Below are 14,739 nucleotides of genomic sequence, written 5' to 3'. Positions count from 1 at the left end.
TGATTTTTAGGTAAAACAGCAGTGTTTCTGTTTTTGCTAAAATAATTCCGTGTAATGTATAGTTTTTCCCCTACTCCCCAGCTTTTTGAGACATTTCAGAGAAGCTGAAAAAAATACTATAATGAACTTTTGTATACCTTTCCTGAATTATGTGAAAATTATAGATATCATGACAGTTTACCCCAAATACTTCCATGCTTATCTCCTAAAATCAAGAATTTTTTTTTTTTTTTTTTTGACAGTGTCTCGCTCTGTCACCCAGGCTGGAGTGCAATGGCGCAATCTCAGCTCACTGCAAACTACGCATCCCAGGTTCAAGTGATTCTCCCACCACAGCCTCCCAAGTAGCTAGGACTACAGGCACTTGCTATCATGCCTGGCTAATTTTGTACTTTTAGTAAAGACGAGGTTTCACCATGTTGGCCAGGCTGGTCTTGAACTCCTGACCTCAGATGATCCGCCTGCCTCGGCCTCCCAAAGTGCTGGGATTACAGGCACGAGCCACCGTGCCCAGCCAGGAATATTCTCCTAATACTATCCCATCTAGGAAATTGAATACAGATCCAATATTGTTTCAATATTATATCATGTGTAGTCCATTTTCAAATTTCCCTAATTATCTCAAAAATTAGGAGAGTGTTTTAATCCAAGATCCAGTCAAGGTTTATATATTTCATTTGGTTGTGATTTTTAAAATTTTTCATAATACTGGTATTTTTGAATTATCTAGGTCACATTCTGATTTGTCTGATTATTTCCTCAATATTAGATTCAAGTTAAACCTTTTTGTTAAGAATGCTATAACGGGGCCGGGTGCGGTGGCCCACGCCTCTAATCCTGGCACTTTGGGAGGCCAAGACAGGTGGTCACCTGAGGTCAGGAGTTCGAGACCAGCCTGGACAACATGGTGAAAGCCCATCTCTATTAAAAATATAAAATTTAGCTGGGCATAGTGGTGCACACCTGTAGTCCCAGCTACTTGGGAGGCTGAGGCAAGAGAATTGCTTGAACCTGAGAGGCAGAGGTAATAGTGAACTGAGATTGTGCCATTGCACTCCAGCCTGGGTGACACAGCAAAACTCCATCTCAAAAAAAAAATAAAAAAGAATGCTATAAAGGGGCCATGCACGTTGGCTCACTGTTGTAGCCCCAGCTACTTGGGAGGCTGAGGCAGGAGGATCACTTGAGCCCGATAGGTCTAGGTTATAGTGCGCTATGATTGTACCATTGCACGGCAGCCTGGGTGACAGAGGGAGACCTTGTCTCCAAAAAAAAGGAAAAAGATTGCTATAATGGTGATGTTGTGTACTTCCCATTGCATCACATCAGTAGACATAAAATGTCAATTTGGTCTATTATCGATAATGTTAAAGTTTGGTAAATTTGGTTAATGTGATGTTTCCCAGCTCTCTCCATTGTAAATATTTCATTTCCCTTCTTACTAATAAATATCTGGGCATGGACTTTGGATCATATGCATATTCTGTTTCCCATGCATCTTTTACTCAATTATTTTAGCTTTTTGTTGTTTGTTGTTGTTGTTGTTGTTTTTAAGATGGGATCTCTTTCTCTGTAGCCCAGGCTGGAGTACAGTGGCATGATCTCAGCTTACTGCACCCTCCACCTCCCGGGCTCAAGTGATCCTCCTACCTCAGCCCCTCTAGTAGCTGGGACTACAGGTGTGTGCCATCACACCTGGATAATTTTGGTATTCTTTTGTAGATGTGGGGTTTGGCCGTGTTGCCCAGGCCAGTCTGAAATTCCTGGACTCAAGAAGTTTGCCTGCCTCAGCCTCCCAAAGTGCTGGGATTATAGGCATTGAGTCACTGTGCTTAGCCTATTTTAGTATTTATTAATGATCCTTGCTTGATTCAGTTATTACTTCTGGGGTTGCAATGTGGTAATTTTCCAATTGTCATTTCTTCTGCATTTATTAGCCACCTTTTTTTTTTTTTTTTTTTTTGGTTTTTGGTTTTCAAATGGGATCTTGCTATGCTGCCCAGGCTGGAGTAGCTATTCACAGACCTGATCATAGCACACTGCAGTCTTCAACTCCTGGGCTCCAGGGATCCCAGGGCCTGGGCATGGTGGCCCACACCTGTAATCCCAGCACTTTGGGAGGCCAGTAACTGCCTCAGCCTCAGCCTCTTGAGTAGCTAAAATGAACAGGTGCATGCCCCATGCCTGGTAATTAGCTAGCTTTTTAAAATTTTTTATTTAAAGAGGAGTTTCCCCTTTTTCTTTCCTTCTTTCAGTATCACCATGGAGTCATGAATTCTTTCTATATTCAATGTACTATGTTATTTTTCTGTTGATTTATTGGCCAGTGGGATCCTGTGTCCTTCTGAAATGGCCCCAGTGGTGTTTGAGTTCTTCTATCCTTTCTGATACAAAATATTTCAGACTCACCTGGTACTTTCCTTGCTTCAGACCTGGAAACAGCTATTTTTTTCAAGGAGCCCTGGTTCCTTTTAGTGGCCGTGGTATTTAGAAACCAAGATCTAGGTGCTAAGAATGCTTAAAAAATAACCTTTAAAAAAAATTTCCTGGGGCCGGGTGCAGTGGCTCACACTTGTAATCCCAGCACCTTGGGAGGCCGAGGCGGGTGAATCACGAGGTCAGGAGTTTGAGACCAGCCTGGCCAACATAGTGAAACCCTGCCTCTACTAAAAATACAAAAAATTAGCCCGGCATGGTGGTGCACACCTGTAGTCCTAGCTACTCAGGAGGCTGAGGCAGGAGAATCGCTTGAACCTGGGAGGTGGAGGTTGTGGTGAGCCGAGATCACATCACTGCACTCCAACCTGGGTGACAGAGTGAGACTCTGTCTCAAAAAAAAAAAAAAAAAAAAAAAATATATATATATATATATATATATATATATTGCCTGACATTTTGATATTGTATTATCAAGTAAGAGGGCTTTCACATGTTTTTAAAATGGTTCATCTCTTGGTACTTCCTCTAGTACTGTGTGGGTAGGCAAGTCAAATGCTAAAATCTTCATTTAAAGATGAAGAAAGTGAGGGTTAGAGTGGATTTAACTTTCTCAGAATTATAAGGCTAGTAAGAACAAGTGCCAGGACCCCAAACCCAAGCCTTTTACCTGTTTAATTTTTTGTTTCTTTTTCTTTTTTTTCATAACATGTAGTCTCCTAAAAAGTGTGTTTAGATATCTAATAAAGCTACGTAGTTGGCTGGTGGTCTTGGTCCCTGCCTGCCCATCTAAAGATAACACTTCCTTTGTGAGAATAACTGACAAATGACCAGAACCATAGAGGATATATGCATCCTTGTGAGCATTGCTTTGGGAGCTCCTTTTGTAATGGAGTTTGCTGAATGGCTTTCAGCAGTGCTTTGTGATGCATGAAATGTTTGATATGGGACTTGGAGAGCTCTGTTTGGAAACAGTGGATGGTCATACTTAAACACCCTTTGTCTCATGACAGCCTGTAATTGGGTCACTGCTAGGGATCCAAAAGAAGTAGCAGGACTCGGTGTGGTGGCTCATGCCTGTAATCCCAGCACTTCGGGAGTCCAATGGTGGGCATATCACAAGGTCAGGAGTTCGAGATCAGCCTGGCCAACATGGTGAAACCCTGTCTCTACTAAAATACAAAAATACAAAAATTAGTCGGGCGTGGTGGCGGGTGCCTGTAGTCCCAGCTACTGAGGAGGCTGAGGCAAGAGAATCGCTTGAACCCGGGAGGTGGAGGTTGCAGTGAGCCAAGATCGCGCCATTGCATTCCAGCCTGGGCAATAGAGTGAGACTCCGTCTCAAAAAAGAAGGATGAAACCCTGGCAATCCTTCTTAGAATGCTTATGCTTCTGCTGTAATTTAGTGTGTGCTGTTTGAAGGTCTCTTTCTTAACCCTACGTATTTTATTTTCACTAAAATGCAAGTTTTTCAAATTAATAACCTAAGGAAACTTTTTAGACATTTGTCCCCTATTCTCTCCCCACCGTGAGAGTTTGATATCTCAGATTTACTACATTATCTGTATACTGTATATATTTGTACTTCATATTTTAAAAGACTAAGATTTTTTTCATCCTCTCAGAACCATTTTTTGGCCATTTGGGGTGATATTACCCTTATTGAAAAATGCGTGGAGTAGATGAAAAAATGAAGGATAAATCTGATTTGTATTACAATAATCCTTTTTTTTTTTTTCTTCTGTGACAGAGTGCAGTGGCGCAATCTCTGTTCACTGCAACCTCTGCCTCCCGGGTTCAAGCAGTTCTCCTGCCTCAGCCTCCTGAGTAGCTGGGATTACAGGCATGTGCTACCACGGCAGCTAATTTTTGTATTTTTAGTAGAGGCAGGGTTTCTCCATGTTGGTTAGGCTGGTCTCGAACTCCTGACCTCAGGTGATCCACCCGCCTCAGCCTCCCAAAGTGCTGGGATTACAGGCATAAGCCACTGCACCCAGTCAGTAATCCATCTTATAATTGCATATTGAAAATAAAGTGTCTTACTTGAATAACTAGTTGCAATCTATAAATTATTTCAGTCCTAATAGCACTGTGAGCTTTTGGTTACCTGAAGGCTAAACTCATCCAACTGATCAAAGATAGTAATTTTTCACCCATAGGAAGCATCAAAGTCTACAATCTTAATTTTTTTTTTCCTTCCAAAGAGTTAGATAATTGAGATTTTTTATGATACTGGTGACTTTAATCTTTTTCAATATTGTTTTTCTCTGGAATTTATTGATATATATTACCTGAATATATTCTAATGCTTAAGGTATACACACATTATTTCACTTAAAAATTCCCACTTTCTCCTACCACTACCCCAGGTAAAGAACTCTTGAGTCTTTGAGGGAGTAGAAACATACTGTAGTGGGTTTTTTCTTTTTCACGTTTACCCATTACAGACCATCTTGTGTGATTTGTGGGTTTTTTCCCTGAACATTTCTCTGTATGTCTTTTTATTATTGTTTCCTGCCTTTGTCTCTTTTCTTTGTCCTTTGGTTTCTCTACTTCCTCCAATATTCCTTCCATTTCTCTTTCCCTGCCCTCTTATTTCTTCCTACTCCTACATGTTATCTCCTTTCTTTTCATTCAGGACTATGAGAGTAAATTGCAGGCCTTGCAGAAGCAGGTTGAAACCCGATCCCTGGCTGCAGAAACAACTGAAGAGGAGGAAGAGGAGGAAGAAGGTGAAATCTAGAGACTGAAACTTTCCTGTGTATATCTTTTTGAAGTTATATTATCAAATTAGTCATTTATGCATAATCAAAGCTGAATTCCTCTTAGTTGGACCTATCATTTATCGACATTTTACTGAGCCAGTTTACAGATGATTGAATAGATGTGCAGTGTTGAGAATCCAGGCTGTATTTTATGAGGTGGGGATGGGGGTGATAGTGTTCTTAGACCTTCACAAGGTTTCTGAGCACATCTTGATTTAAATCCCTTAGAAAGTTTACATGCACTGTCTCTCATATTACTGTAGACATGACTTTTATATACCTATTAAAAATATAGAGCTTAATCTTTGTTAAGACAGTCTGTTCAATTTGAAGCCATTTCTGGCAAATTTCTAGTCATATTGCTTAGTCATGTTTGCCTATCTTAGATTTTCCAGCATTTCTTAGTTGAGTTAGGGCTTTCATTGTTACTTATTGCCTTATAATGCAGTAAGAACACTTATCACAGTTCATTTTTCCACCCAACCTCTTGGCAATCTCAAGGCTTCAAACTAACTTTGAAGGAACTCTTAAGTTATGTATTACATTTCTTATTTATTTATTTACTTATTTATTTTTGGACAGAGTTTTGCTCTTGTTGCCCAGGCTGGAGTGCAATAAATAGTGCAGTCTTGGCTCACCGCAACTTCTGCCTCCTGCCTCAGCCTCCTAAGTAGTTGGGATTACAGGGATGCGCTGCCACGCCCGGCTAATTTTGTGTTTTTAGAGGAGACGGGGTTTCACGGTGTTGGTCAGGCTGGTCTCAAACTCCTGACCTCAGGTAGATCTGCCTGCCATGGCCTCCCAAAGTTCTGGGATTACAGGCATGAGCCACTGCGCCCAGCCAATTTCTTATTTTTAAATAAGCAAGATGGTACCTTTTTTCTCTCTGTAATAGAAAAGAATAAATACATGAAGTCATACGATATAACAGAGGTCAGGAGTTTGCCTTTTTTTGTTTTTTGAGACAGAGTCTCACTTTGTCACCCAGGCTGGAATGCAGTGGTGCAGTCTCAGCTCACTGCAACCTCTGCTTCCTGGGTTCAAGCAATTCTCAAGCCTTAGCCTCCTGAGTAGCTGGGACTAGAGGTGCGTGCCACCACGCCTGGCTAATTTTTGTAATTTTAGTAGAGATATGGTTTCTCCATGTTGGCCAGGCTGGCCTCAAACCCCTGACAGGTGATCCGCCCACCTCTGCCTCCCAAAGTGCTGGGATTATAGACATGAGCCACTGCGCCTAGCCAGGAGTTTTTTTTTTTTTTTTTTTTTTTTTAATTGTGGCCACATGTTATAATCATACCTTTTTTTAAAAACAGAGAAAAATTTATTTCTTTGTTATTCTATTTTAAATAAATCCAAAAGTAAGATTTTTTAAGATTTTCTGAAATGTGTATATTGCTTTCATAGTATCAACAGAATTTGATAAGCTTTACTAAAAAGAAGAAACAAAAGCAGCTGAATGGAGAGAAACTGGAAAACACCTCACCTTGATAAAAGAGATAAGCTAGAAGAGAGATGTAATTTTTATATAGTTGTAAGATTGCCTTTAAATATGCATCATTCATTCTTTCAGTTCCTTGGACACAGCATGAATTTGAGTTAGCCCAATGGGCCTTCCGGAAATGGAAGTCTCATCAGTTTACTTCATTACGGGACTTACTCTGGGGCAATGCCGTGTACCTAAAGGAGGCCAATGCCATCAGTGTGGAATTGAAAAAGAAGGTATGGAGCAGGAGGACGCAGGAGAGCTGGAGGCAAAGCCGAGCCTGCTATGGGTGCATCAGGGCTCTCACCTTAAATTAACCTTTCCTTTGGGGGAACTCAGCCGCTTTGTGCTATAAAACAGCTTTATATATGTCTTTAATATATGTGCCTGGAACATAGTAGGTACTACTTAAATTTTTGTTAAATAAAATTTTTAAAAAACAGATGTTTTCTAGCTTATTTTACAAATAGACTATGTTCCTGACAAAAACTGGAGAAACATAGTAGTAGAAAAATACTTCTCTTGGGTTTCTGAATAATTTTAATTTTCTTCTGCTTTTCTATTATTAAGTTTGCACCTCTATGTTTGCTTTGCCTCTTTGCCATTGATCTGCTCCCCCTCTGGGGTCTGCGAGGCACTGTTGTGTAGCGGACAAACACACGCACCCTGGACCCAGACAGTCCAGGTTCCAGTCCCAGCTCCATGAGTGGTGTCGATCCCGGTAGCCCTGTGCCTCCATTCCCCCATCTACATAATGGGGTTGGTAACAGTACCTGGCACCAAGGGATTTTGTGAGGAATGAAAATGGGCATATGCATAAAGCACTTAAAATAGTACCTGGCATGGTAAAAGGAATGAATGTTACTCATTTTTGTAAGTGTTACCAGAACTTCACACCAAACCTTAGATTCAGTCTTCTGTACGCTCCACTGTTTATCAGTTTCTTCACTGCTAAGATTACAGTGGAAGACCATATTGTGTAGTAGGTAAGAGCACGGACCACCTGACTTTGGGGAAATTAATTATCTTCTAGAACTAAATTCTAGTTCTAGGGAATAAGATATCTTCTTCATTCATAATCTCGGCAGCCTTTCTCATTTTATAATTATTTATTAGCCACTCCTGAAGTAGACTAAATAAAGGCAGTAACTGTCTTTTTTTCTTACTGCTGTGCATAACATTTAATTAATATTAAATAATTGTTTAATAATAATTTGTTGGTGAAAATATAACGTGGTAGTGAGAAATAAATGATGCAGTGTCGTGAAGTACTTACCATATAATCAACACTTTTTTTTTGATACGGAGTCTGGCTCTGTCGCCCAGGCTGGAGTGCAGTGGCACGATCTCGGCTCACTGCAAGCTCCGCCTCCCGGGTTCACACCATTCTCCTGCCTCAGCCTCCCAAGTAGCTGAGACTACAGGCACCTGCCATTACGCCTGGCTAATTTTTTGTATTTTTAGTAGAGACGGAGTTTCACCGTGTTAGCCAGGGTGGTCTCAATCTCCTGACCTCGTGATCCGCCCCCCTCGGCCTCCCAAAGTGCTGGCATTATAGGCGTGAGCCACTGTGCCCGGCCATAAACACTTTTTTATGAGATAGGATCTGGCTCTGTTGCCCAGACTAGAGTACAGTGGCGCAATTATGGCTCACTACAGCCTCCACCTTCTGGGCTGGGCTCAGTTTGTAGAGACAGGGTCTCACTATGTTGCCTAGGCTGGTCTTGAACTCCTGGGCTCAAGTGATCCTCCCGCCTCAGCCTTCCAGAGTGCTGGGATTACAGGTGTGAACTTTCATGCCCAATCAGATAAACACTTTTAAGAGCAGTAGTTGCAATCCTCTGAATTTAAAACAAGAAACCTTGCTGTGTTTTCATCCTCTCTCATTAGTGAGGGACTAGATATGCATTTTGTGGTCCACCTTTTGGTCTCTGGTATAAATTCTATTAAAAGTCTTCAGTCAGTCAATCAAAATATATTTATCAAGATTTTATGCCAGGCAAGGTGGATTGTGCCTGTGATCTGAGACCTTTGTGAGGCCGAGGTGGGTGGATCATTTGAGGTCAAGAGGTCAAGACCAGCCTGGGCAACATGGTAAAAACCCATCTCTACAAAAAATAAAAAAATATTAGCTGGGCTGGTGATGAATGCCTGTAGTCCCAGTTATACAGGAGGCTGAGGTGGTAGGATCACCTGAGCCTAGGAGGTGGAGGCTACAGTGATCTGTGATTGCACCACTGCACCCAGCATGGGTGACAGAGTGTAACCTTGTCCCCGCTGTGCCTTCCCCCTGAAGAAGATTTTAGTATTTGCAAAAACACTGCCAGGCTAGGAAAACAAAGTCCTTAAATAGCTTGATTTGAAGTTAGGTTTATTCCCTGTGACTGCTAACAGGTGGCCATATTTTTCAGTTAGTCACAAGCTATTTGTTGAGCACATACAGCACATTTGACCTCTTTCCCGTTGGGCATGATTGTATCATCTTCTCTGAAGCTTGCTTGCTGAAAACCATTTGTCAATGGTTTATTCTTTCCATTCAGGTGCAGTTTCAGTTTGTTCTGCTGACTGACACACTGTACTCCCCTCTGCCTCCTGAATTACTTCCCACTGAGATGGAAAAAACTCACGAGGACAGGCCTTTCCCTCGCACGGTGGTAGCAGTAGAAGTCCAGGATTTGAAGAATGGAGCAACACACTATTGGTCTTTGGAGAAACTCAAGTATGAAAACATTCATAAAGGCTGATTGTTTTATTTAGGAAATAACAATGACTTGCTCGAGTGAGCTCCTTCCAACTTTCCTCTCTCTGAGGACACCGTTGCTTCCTTCCCTGTACTTTCTAAACGCTGTTGCTGGCCAATGGTATTACCATCCGTTTTCTTTTAAGTGAATAAATTGCACTCTTCACACACCTCTGACATTTGTAGATATTTAAGTTTACCCTCCATAGACCCTCTTTTAAATTTTAAATTTTTTAGTTTCATCATATTTCTGTTTCAGATTTGAAACTTATCTTTTCTATCCTGGACCTCAGGATAATCAATAATAAACATGGAAGTTATAATCTAGCTTCTTTTATATTTAGTATTATGAGATACCTCCCCCTGTCTCAGTGTATTTGAGGTGTCACATACAGTTGACCTACAGTATTCCCCCTTATGACTTTTCACCCGGTAGAGGATAGGTGGCCATTCTTGACTTTTGATGGCTTATCTCTAGAATCAAGACACTTTGGATACTGAGTGTTGGCTTCTGTACTTTTGGCCTTCATTCTTTTTAAGTAACATTAAATAGTGGGAGCAACTCCTTTTTTTTTTTTTTTTTTTTTTTTTGGAGAAAATCTTGAATGGAAGATGCTTCCAAAGTGAAAGTTTAATGCAATTTCATTATATTAACCCAGTGTGCTTTGTGTTTACTAAATAGGCAGAGGCTGGATTTGATGCGAGAGATGTATGATAGGGCAGGGGAGATGGCCTCCAGTGCCCAAGACGAAAGCGAGACCACTGTGACTGGCAGCGATCCCTTCTATGATCGGTTCCACTGGTTTAAACTTGTGGGGAGGTATGTGATGATTTTGTTGATATCTTCTTTTAAAATAATGGTTTTATTCAACAAACCTGAGCAGATAATATAAAAATTTAAGAGGAAAAAAAGAGTGTAAAAAGGCCTTGTCTATAATCTTATCCACTCACAACCACTGCATCATTTGGTGTATTTCCCTTCAGTTATATTCAGCAGGCATTTTTGTTTTGAGTCTCAGACTTTCAGCCAAAGTATTTAAATCTTCCCTGACTTTAAACTTACGAAGTGTTCTGTACTTAAGATAAATTTAGAAGGAAAAGAAAACTTATGCCTGTATCCTACACAGTTTAAATTCGTAGTACAGTTTATCAGACACAATCTCTTCATGATCTGATTTGTTCTTCCTTTTTTTAAAAGGCGATTCATCGCACTTTAGTCATTGCAAGGGTGAATTGCACCTTGGTAGTCCCCTTCAGCCTCATTTTTTAAACATTATTTCCAGCACTTAATGAAAACACGTAGCGCCTCTATGAGTCCATATTGAATCAAGTTCTTAGAGGTTTCAAATTTTCAAAACAGGGAAATTTAAGTTTTGAGCTTATGATTTCAGAATTTGAATTGCTTTTTCAATTGCAGAAAACCCTGTGATGGGCTGGGCGCAGTGGCTCACGCCTGTAATCCCAGCACTTTGGGAGGCTGAGGCGGGTGGATCATGAGGTCAGGAGATCGAGACCATCCTGGCTAATATAGTGAAACCCCGTCTTTACTAAAAATACGAAAAATTAGCAGGGCACAGTGGTGGGTGCCTGTAGTCCCAGCTACTCGGAAGGCTGAGGCCAGAGAATGGCGTGAACCCAGGAGGCGGAGCTTGCAGTGAGCCGAGATTGCACCACTGCACTCCAGCCTGGGCGACAGAGCAAGACTCCGTCTCAAAAAAAAAAAAAAAAAAAAAAGAAAAGAAAACCCTGTGATGGTTTTTAAAGAGGCTGGGTAAAAAGGAGTTGCTGAAGTCATAGTGTGTTGTGGAAATGAAGTAAATCTTTTCCACTCTACTCTGATAGCAAAGTAGTTTTTCTAAGAGATGAATTAGCCAAACACATCTTACCCTAGCAAAGCATGTGCTGCTTTGCCATATACCATTTCATCCATTTTGGTTTCTGCTCCAAGATGACGTGAGCATTTCAGTAAAGATTGAAAGCCTTCTTGTTTCACTTTGATGTTGAGTGGGTCCTTGGAGGCCTGGATGCTGATCTTTTATGTGAACTGGAGAATGTAAACGTGTTATAGTACAGTATTTACCTAGGATGGTCTACTTACGTGTTTCCTTTGCTTTTCTTATTCTAAGGATCAGTCCTTTTATAACTTTTTCAACTTGCCCTTGTTCCCTTTCACCTGACCCAAATGATTTATGCTTATTTTATCCTTTTGCTTTTCCATTTGCTTTTATTGTGTTGATTCCCCAGTGGATTCTGTCCTGTTGGCACCTATTGCTTCCTGTTTAACCAACTATTCCTCTCTCCCTGGCTGTGTTAATTGGCGTCTTACCTGGTGTCTAGCTCCCCCATTTTCCACGGCTGTGTGAATGAGCGCCTTGCCGACCGCACACCCTCCCCCACTTTTTCCACGGCTGATTCCGACATCACTGAGCTGGCTGACGAGCAGCAAGATGAGATGGAGGATTTTGATGATGAGGCATTCGTGGATGACGCCGGCTCTGACGCAGGGACGGAGGAGGGATCAGATCTCTTCAGTGACGGGCATGACCCGTTTTACGACCGATCCCCTTGGTTCATTTTAGTGGGAAGGTTGGTGAGGTTATTGTGAGAAAGGCGAAAAGGGACCAGCTCTTGCTCTGAAGGCCTCCCTGCTTGCGCAATTTTGGATAACCTTGCATTAGCCAATTCAACTCATGAATGCTTTTTTTCAAGTTCTCCAATACTTCAAGTTCTTTGTCAGTGCTGGTCTGGCTGAGACAGTTCTCAGGCATTGTGTGTGAGGTCCTCAGTCTGCTCAGCACAATATGCAGCAATATATGAAGACTGCATGGAAGACACCTTGTCTTAAATTGTCCAGTAATTTTGTTCTGAGGAGGGGAACCCCAAAGGAGAAAGTAAAGCTAAGAGTCAAATGTGGTGGGTTCAGTGAATAGTATTATGGTCTAGATGTTTCCTTTTCAAAGGATTGTGATTGAAAAAGCATATGGAGATAACATGAGAGAGGGGACAGTGCGAGGCCAAGGTTTGGCTGAAGAATTTGTGGTACTGCAAGAGTCAGAGGACAAAAGTAGATTCAGGAGTAGAGTTAAGTTTATTTTTTGCTTAGTCTACTGAGTCCTAAAAAGAATCAGGAAAGTTAAGCTTCTCCTTTACCTAAAATGGATGCCTTTCTTTGACCAGTTTCACTGAGCCTGTCTACGGATCTTTGGCATCTGCTAAAATTTTAACCTATAGGGTTTATAATGATAAAGCTCAGAAAATCATCTATTGACCCCATCAACAGTGAATATTAGCCGGGCGCGGAGGCTTACCCTTGTAATCCTAGCACTTTGGCTCACGCCTGTAATCCAGCAGTTTGGGAGGCCAAGGTGGATGGATCATCTGAGGTCAGGAGTTTGAGACCAGCCTGCCCAACATGGTGAAACCCCATCTCTACTAAAAACACAAAAAATTAGCCGGGTATGATGGTAGGTGCCTGTAATCCCAGCTACTCGGGAGGCTGAGGCGGGAGAATCACTTGAACCCGGGAGGCAGAGGTTGCAGTGAGCCAAGATTGCACCACTGTACTCCAGCCTGGGTGACAAGAGCGAAACTCTGTCTAGAAAAAAAAAAACAATGAATATTTGTTTGGTGCTACATGAAACTGCTTTGTGTTAAGAGTAGTTCACCAAACTGAGGCATTGTCTCTGGCTCTCAGTTTGTGCATCCATCTGTCAGTGATGCAGAACTCTCTATGCACATGTTCCTAATACTGGTGTCTTTGTTCATCTCCAGCTTTCATGCTGAGGTAATTTAAATTACAAGTTCAACAGCAGAGCACCCATTGGATTAACCAAAAAGTTTCTGGCCATAAACTTTGTCCCAATGCTAATTACAGTTTCTAAAACTGTTCGCTTGTGTTCTATACTATTGCAGTGAAGAGTAGGCAGCTTCATCTTACATAACATGGTGAGGAGAAGGCTGACCTAATTGTCAGAAGTCTTGGGTCCTAGGCCATCTCTGTCACTAGGACAAGCAACTTAAACTGAAGCCTTTTGGGCTCTCAAGTATAAAGTGAGTAACAGGTAGAAATAAAGAGCCATAAAGATCTTTTTCAGCTTTCATATTCTGTCATCTACACTAGCAAAAATGAATATCCTGGTTAAGACTTCTACTAAGAAGCATTTGTATTTTGAGGAAGTTGTATGGTAACTGGAGACAATCCCGCTTAATGTGGAAATTAACTGAGGATACATGTATTGTTTTGTCTCTAGTTTTATAGTTTTATTTCTTTTAATCATATCAGATGTAAGTATAGATATAAAGCAATCAACTCTATTTTGATTTTCACATAAAATACTTATGAGCTGTGGCTCAGGAATTGACTTTTCCATTTGTTTAGATTCCAGGTTCTAACCTTGTAAGAAAGGACTGGGGGAGGAAGTGAAATAATATAATAACAATCAGTAAAGTGAAGAATAGCTTTCCAATTTTGCCCTTGACTACATTTCTCTTCTGCAAACAAAATTTACAGTAATGCATCATCACCCAGTTGTGTAGTGTCATTGTATGTGTAAGGAAAGTAACTAGTTTCCTGTTTTTGTGATTCACAAGATTGGATTTCCCCTATTGGCATATAATTTCAAATATAATTCACTTGTAAAATTTTTAGTTTATGGCTGGGTGCGGTGGCTCATGCCTGTAATCCCAGCACTTTGGGAGGCTGAGGTGGGCAGATCATGAGGTCAAGAGTTTGAAACCAGCCTGAACAACATGGTGAAACCTTGTCTCTACTGAGAATACAAATATTAGCCAGGCATGGTGGGTTGTGCCTGTAATCCCAGCCACTCGGGAGGCTGAGGCAGGACAATCACTTGAACCCGGGAGGCAGAGTGCGTTGCAGTGAGCCGAGATTGCGCCACTGCACTCCAGCCTGGGCAACAGAGCAAAGACTCCGTCTAGGGGGGAAAAAACGTTAGTTTCTTGTGAAATTCCATTAGTAAGTTTGTTTTTTAGCCATGACTGCCTCTGCTAAAACTTTATATTGCACATGAAAAGAGCTTGTCCCTTTAGCTATTATCTTATGGCATGCTGGGATGTTATGAACCATCCATCATAATTTGGGATGAAATGTAAAATATTTAAGCTAGTCTTCTGGGTTAAAAGGGGGTTAAAGATGATTATTCTGTGATCTCTCTAAGTACCTTAACTGACATTCTTTCTCTAAGTAGCACCATAATTTTGCTAATTTTTCTTATCTTTATGTTGACCAGTTTGTTTCCCTTTTTGAAGTAACTTCATTGAACTTTCTGCTAATGTATCTTTTACATTTTCCCCTC

General features: G+C 41.1%; 1 protein-coding gene across 7 annotated transcripts in view; it reads left to right on the top strand.

Moving 5' to 3' along the window:
• Positions 1-14,739, top strand: part of KIF1B (kinesin family member 1B) — a 176,229-nt gene that overhangs the window by 107,102 nt on the left and 54,388 nt on the right. For 5 of the 7 annotated variants that reach the window (XM_073007847.1, XM_073007848.1, XM_007980610.3 and 2 more), the window contains 5 exons: positions 5,075-5,168; positions 6,772-6,920; positions 9,225-9,403; positions 10,107-10,244; positions 11,762-12,010. In XM_073007847.1, coding sequence (XP_072863948.1) covers positions 5,075-5,168; positions 6,772-6,920; positions 9,225-9,403; positions 10,107-10,244; positions 11,762-12,010 — 809 coding nt within the window. The remainder of the gene's footprint in view (positions 1-5,074; positions 5,169-6,771; positions 6,921-9,224; positions 9,404-10,106; positions 10,245-11,761; positions 12,011-14,739) is intronic. The other 2 variants (XM_073007849.1, XM_007980614.3) reach the window with 1 other exon arrangement.

This window comes from Chlorocebus sabaeus, chromosome 20 (genome assembly GCF_047675955.1).
Source record: "Chlorocebus sabaeus isolate Y175 chromosome 20, mChlSab1.0.hap1, whole genome shotgun sequence".
NCBI classification, from domain to species: domain Eukaryota; kingdom Metazoa; phylum Chordata; class Mammalia; order Primates; family Cercopithecidae; genus Chlorocebus; species Chlorocebus sabaeus.
The sequence above is the reverse complement of the archived record's forward strand: the minus strand, read 5'-3'. Positions and strand labels throughout refer to the sequence as shown.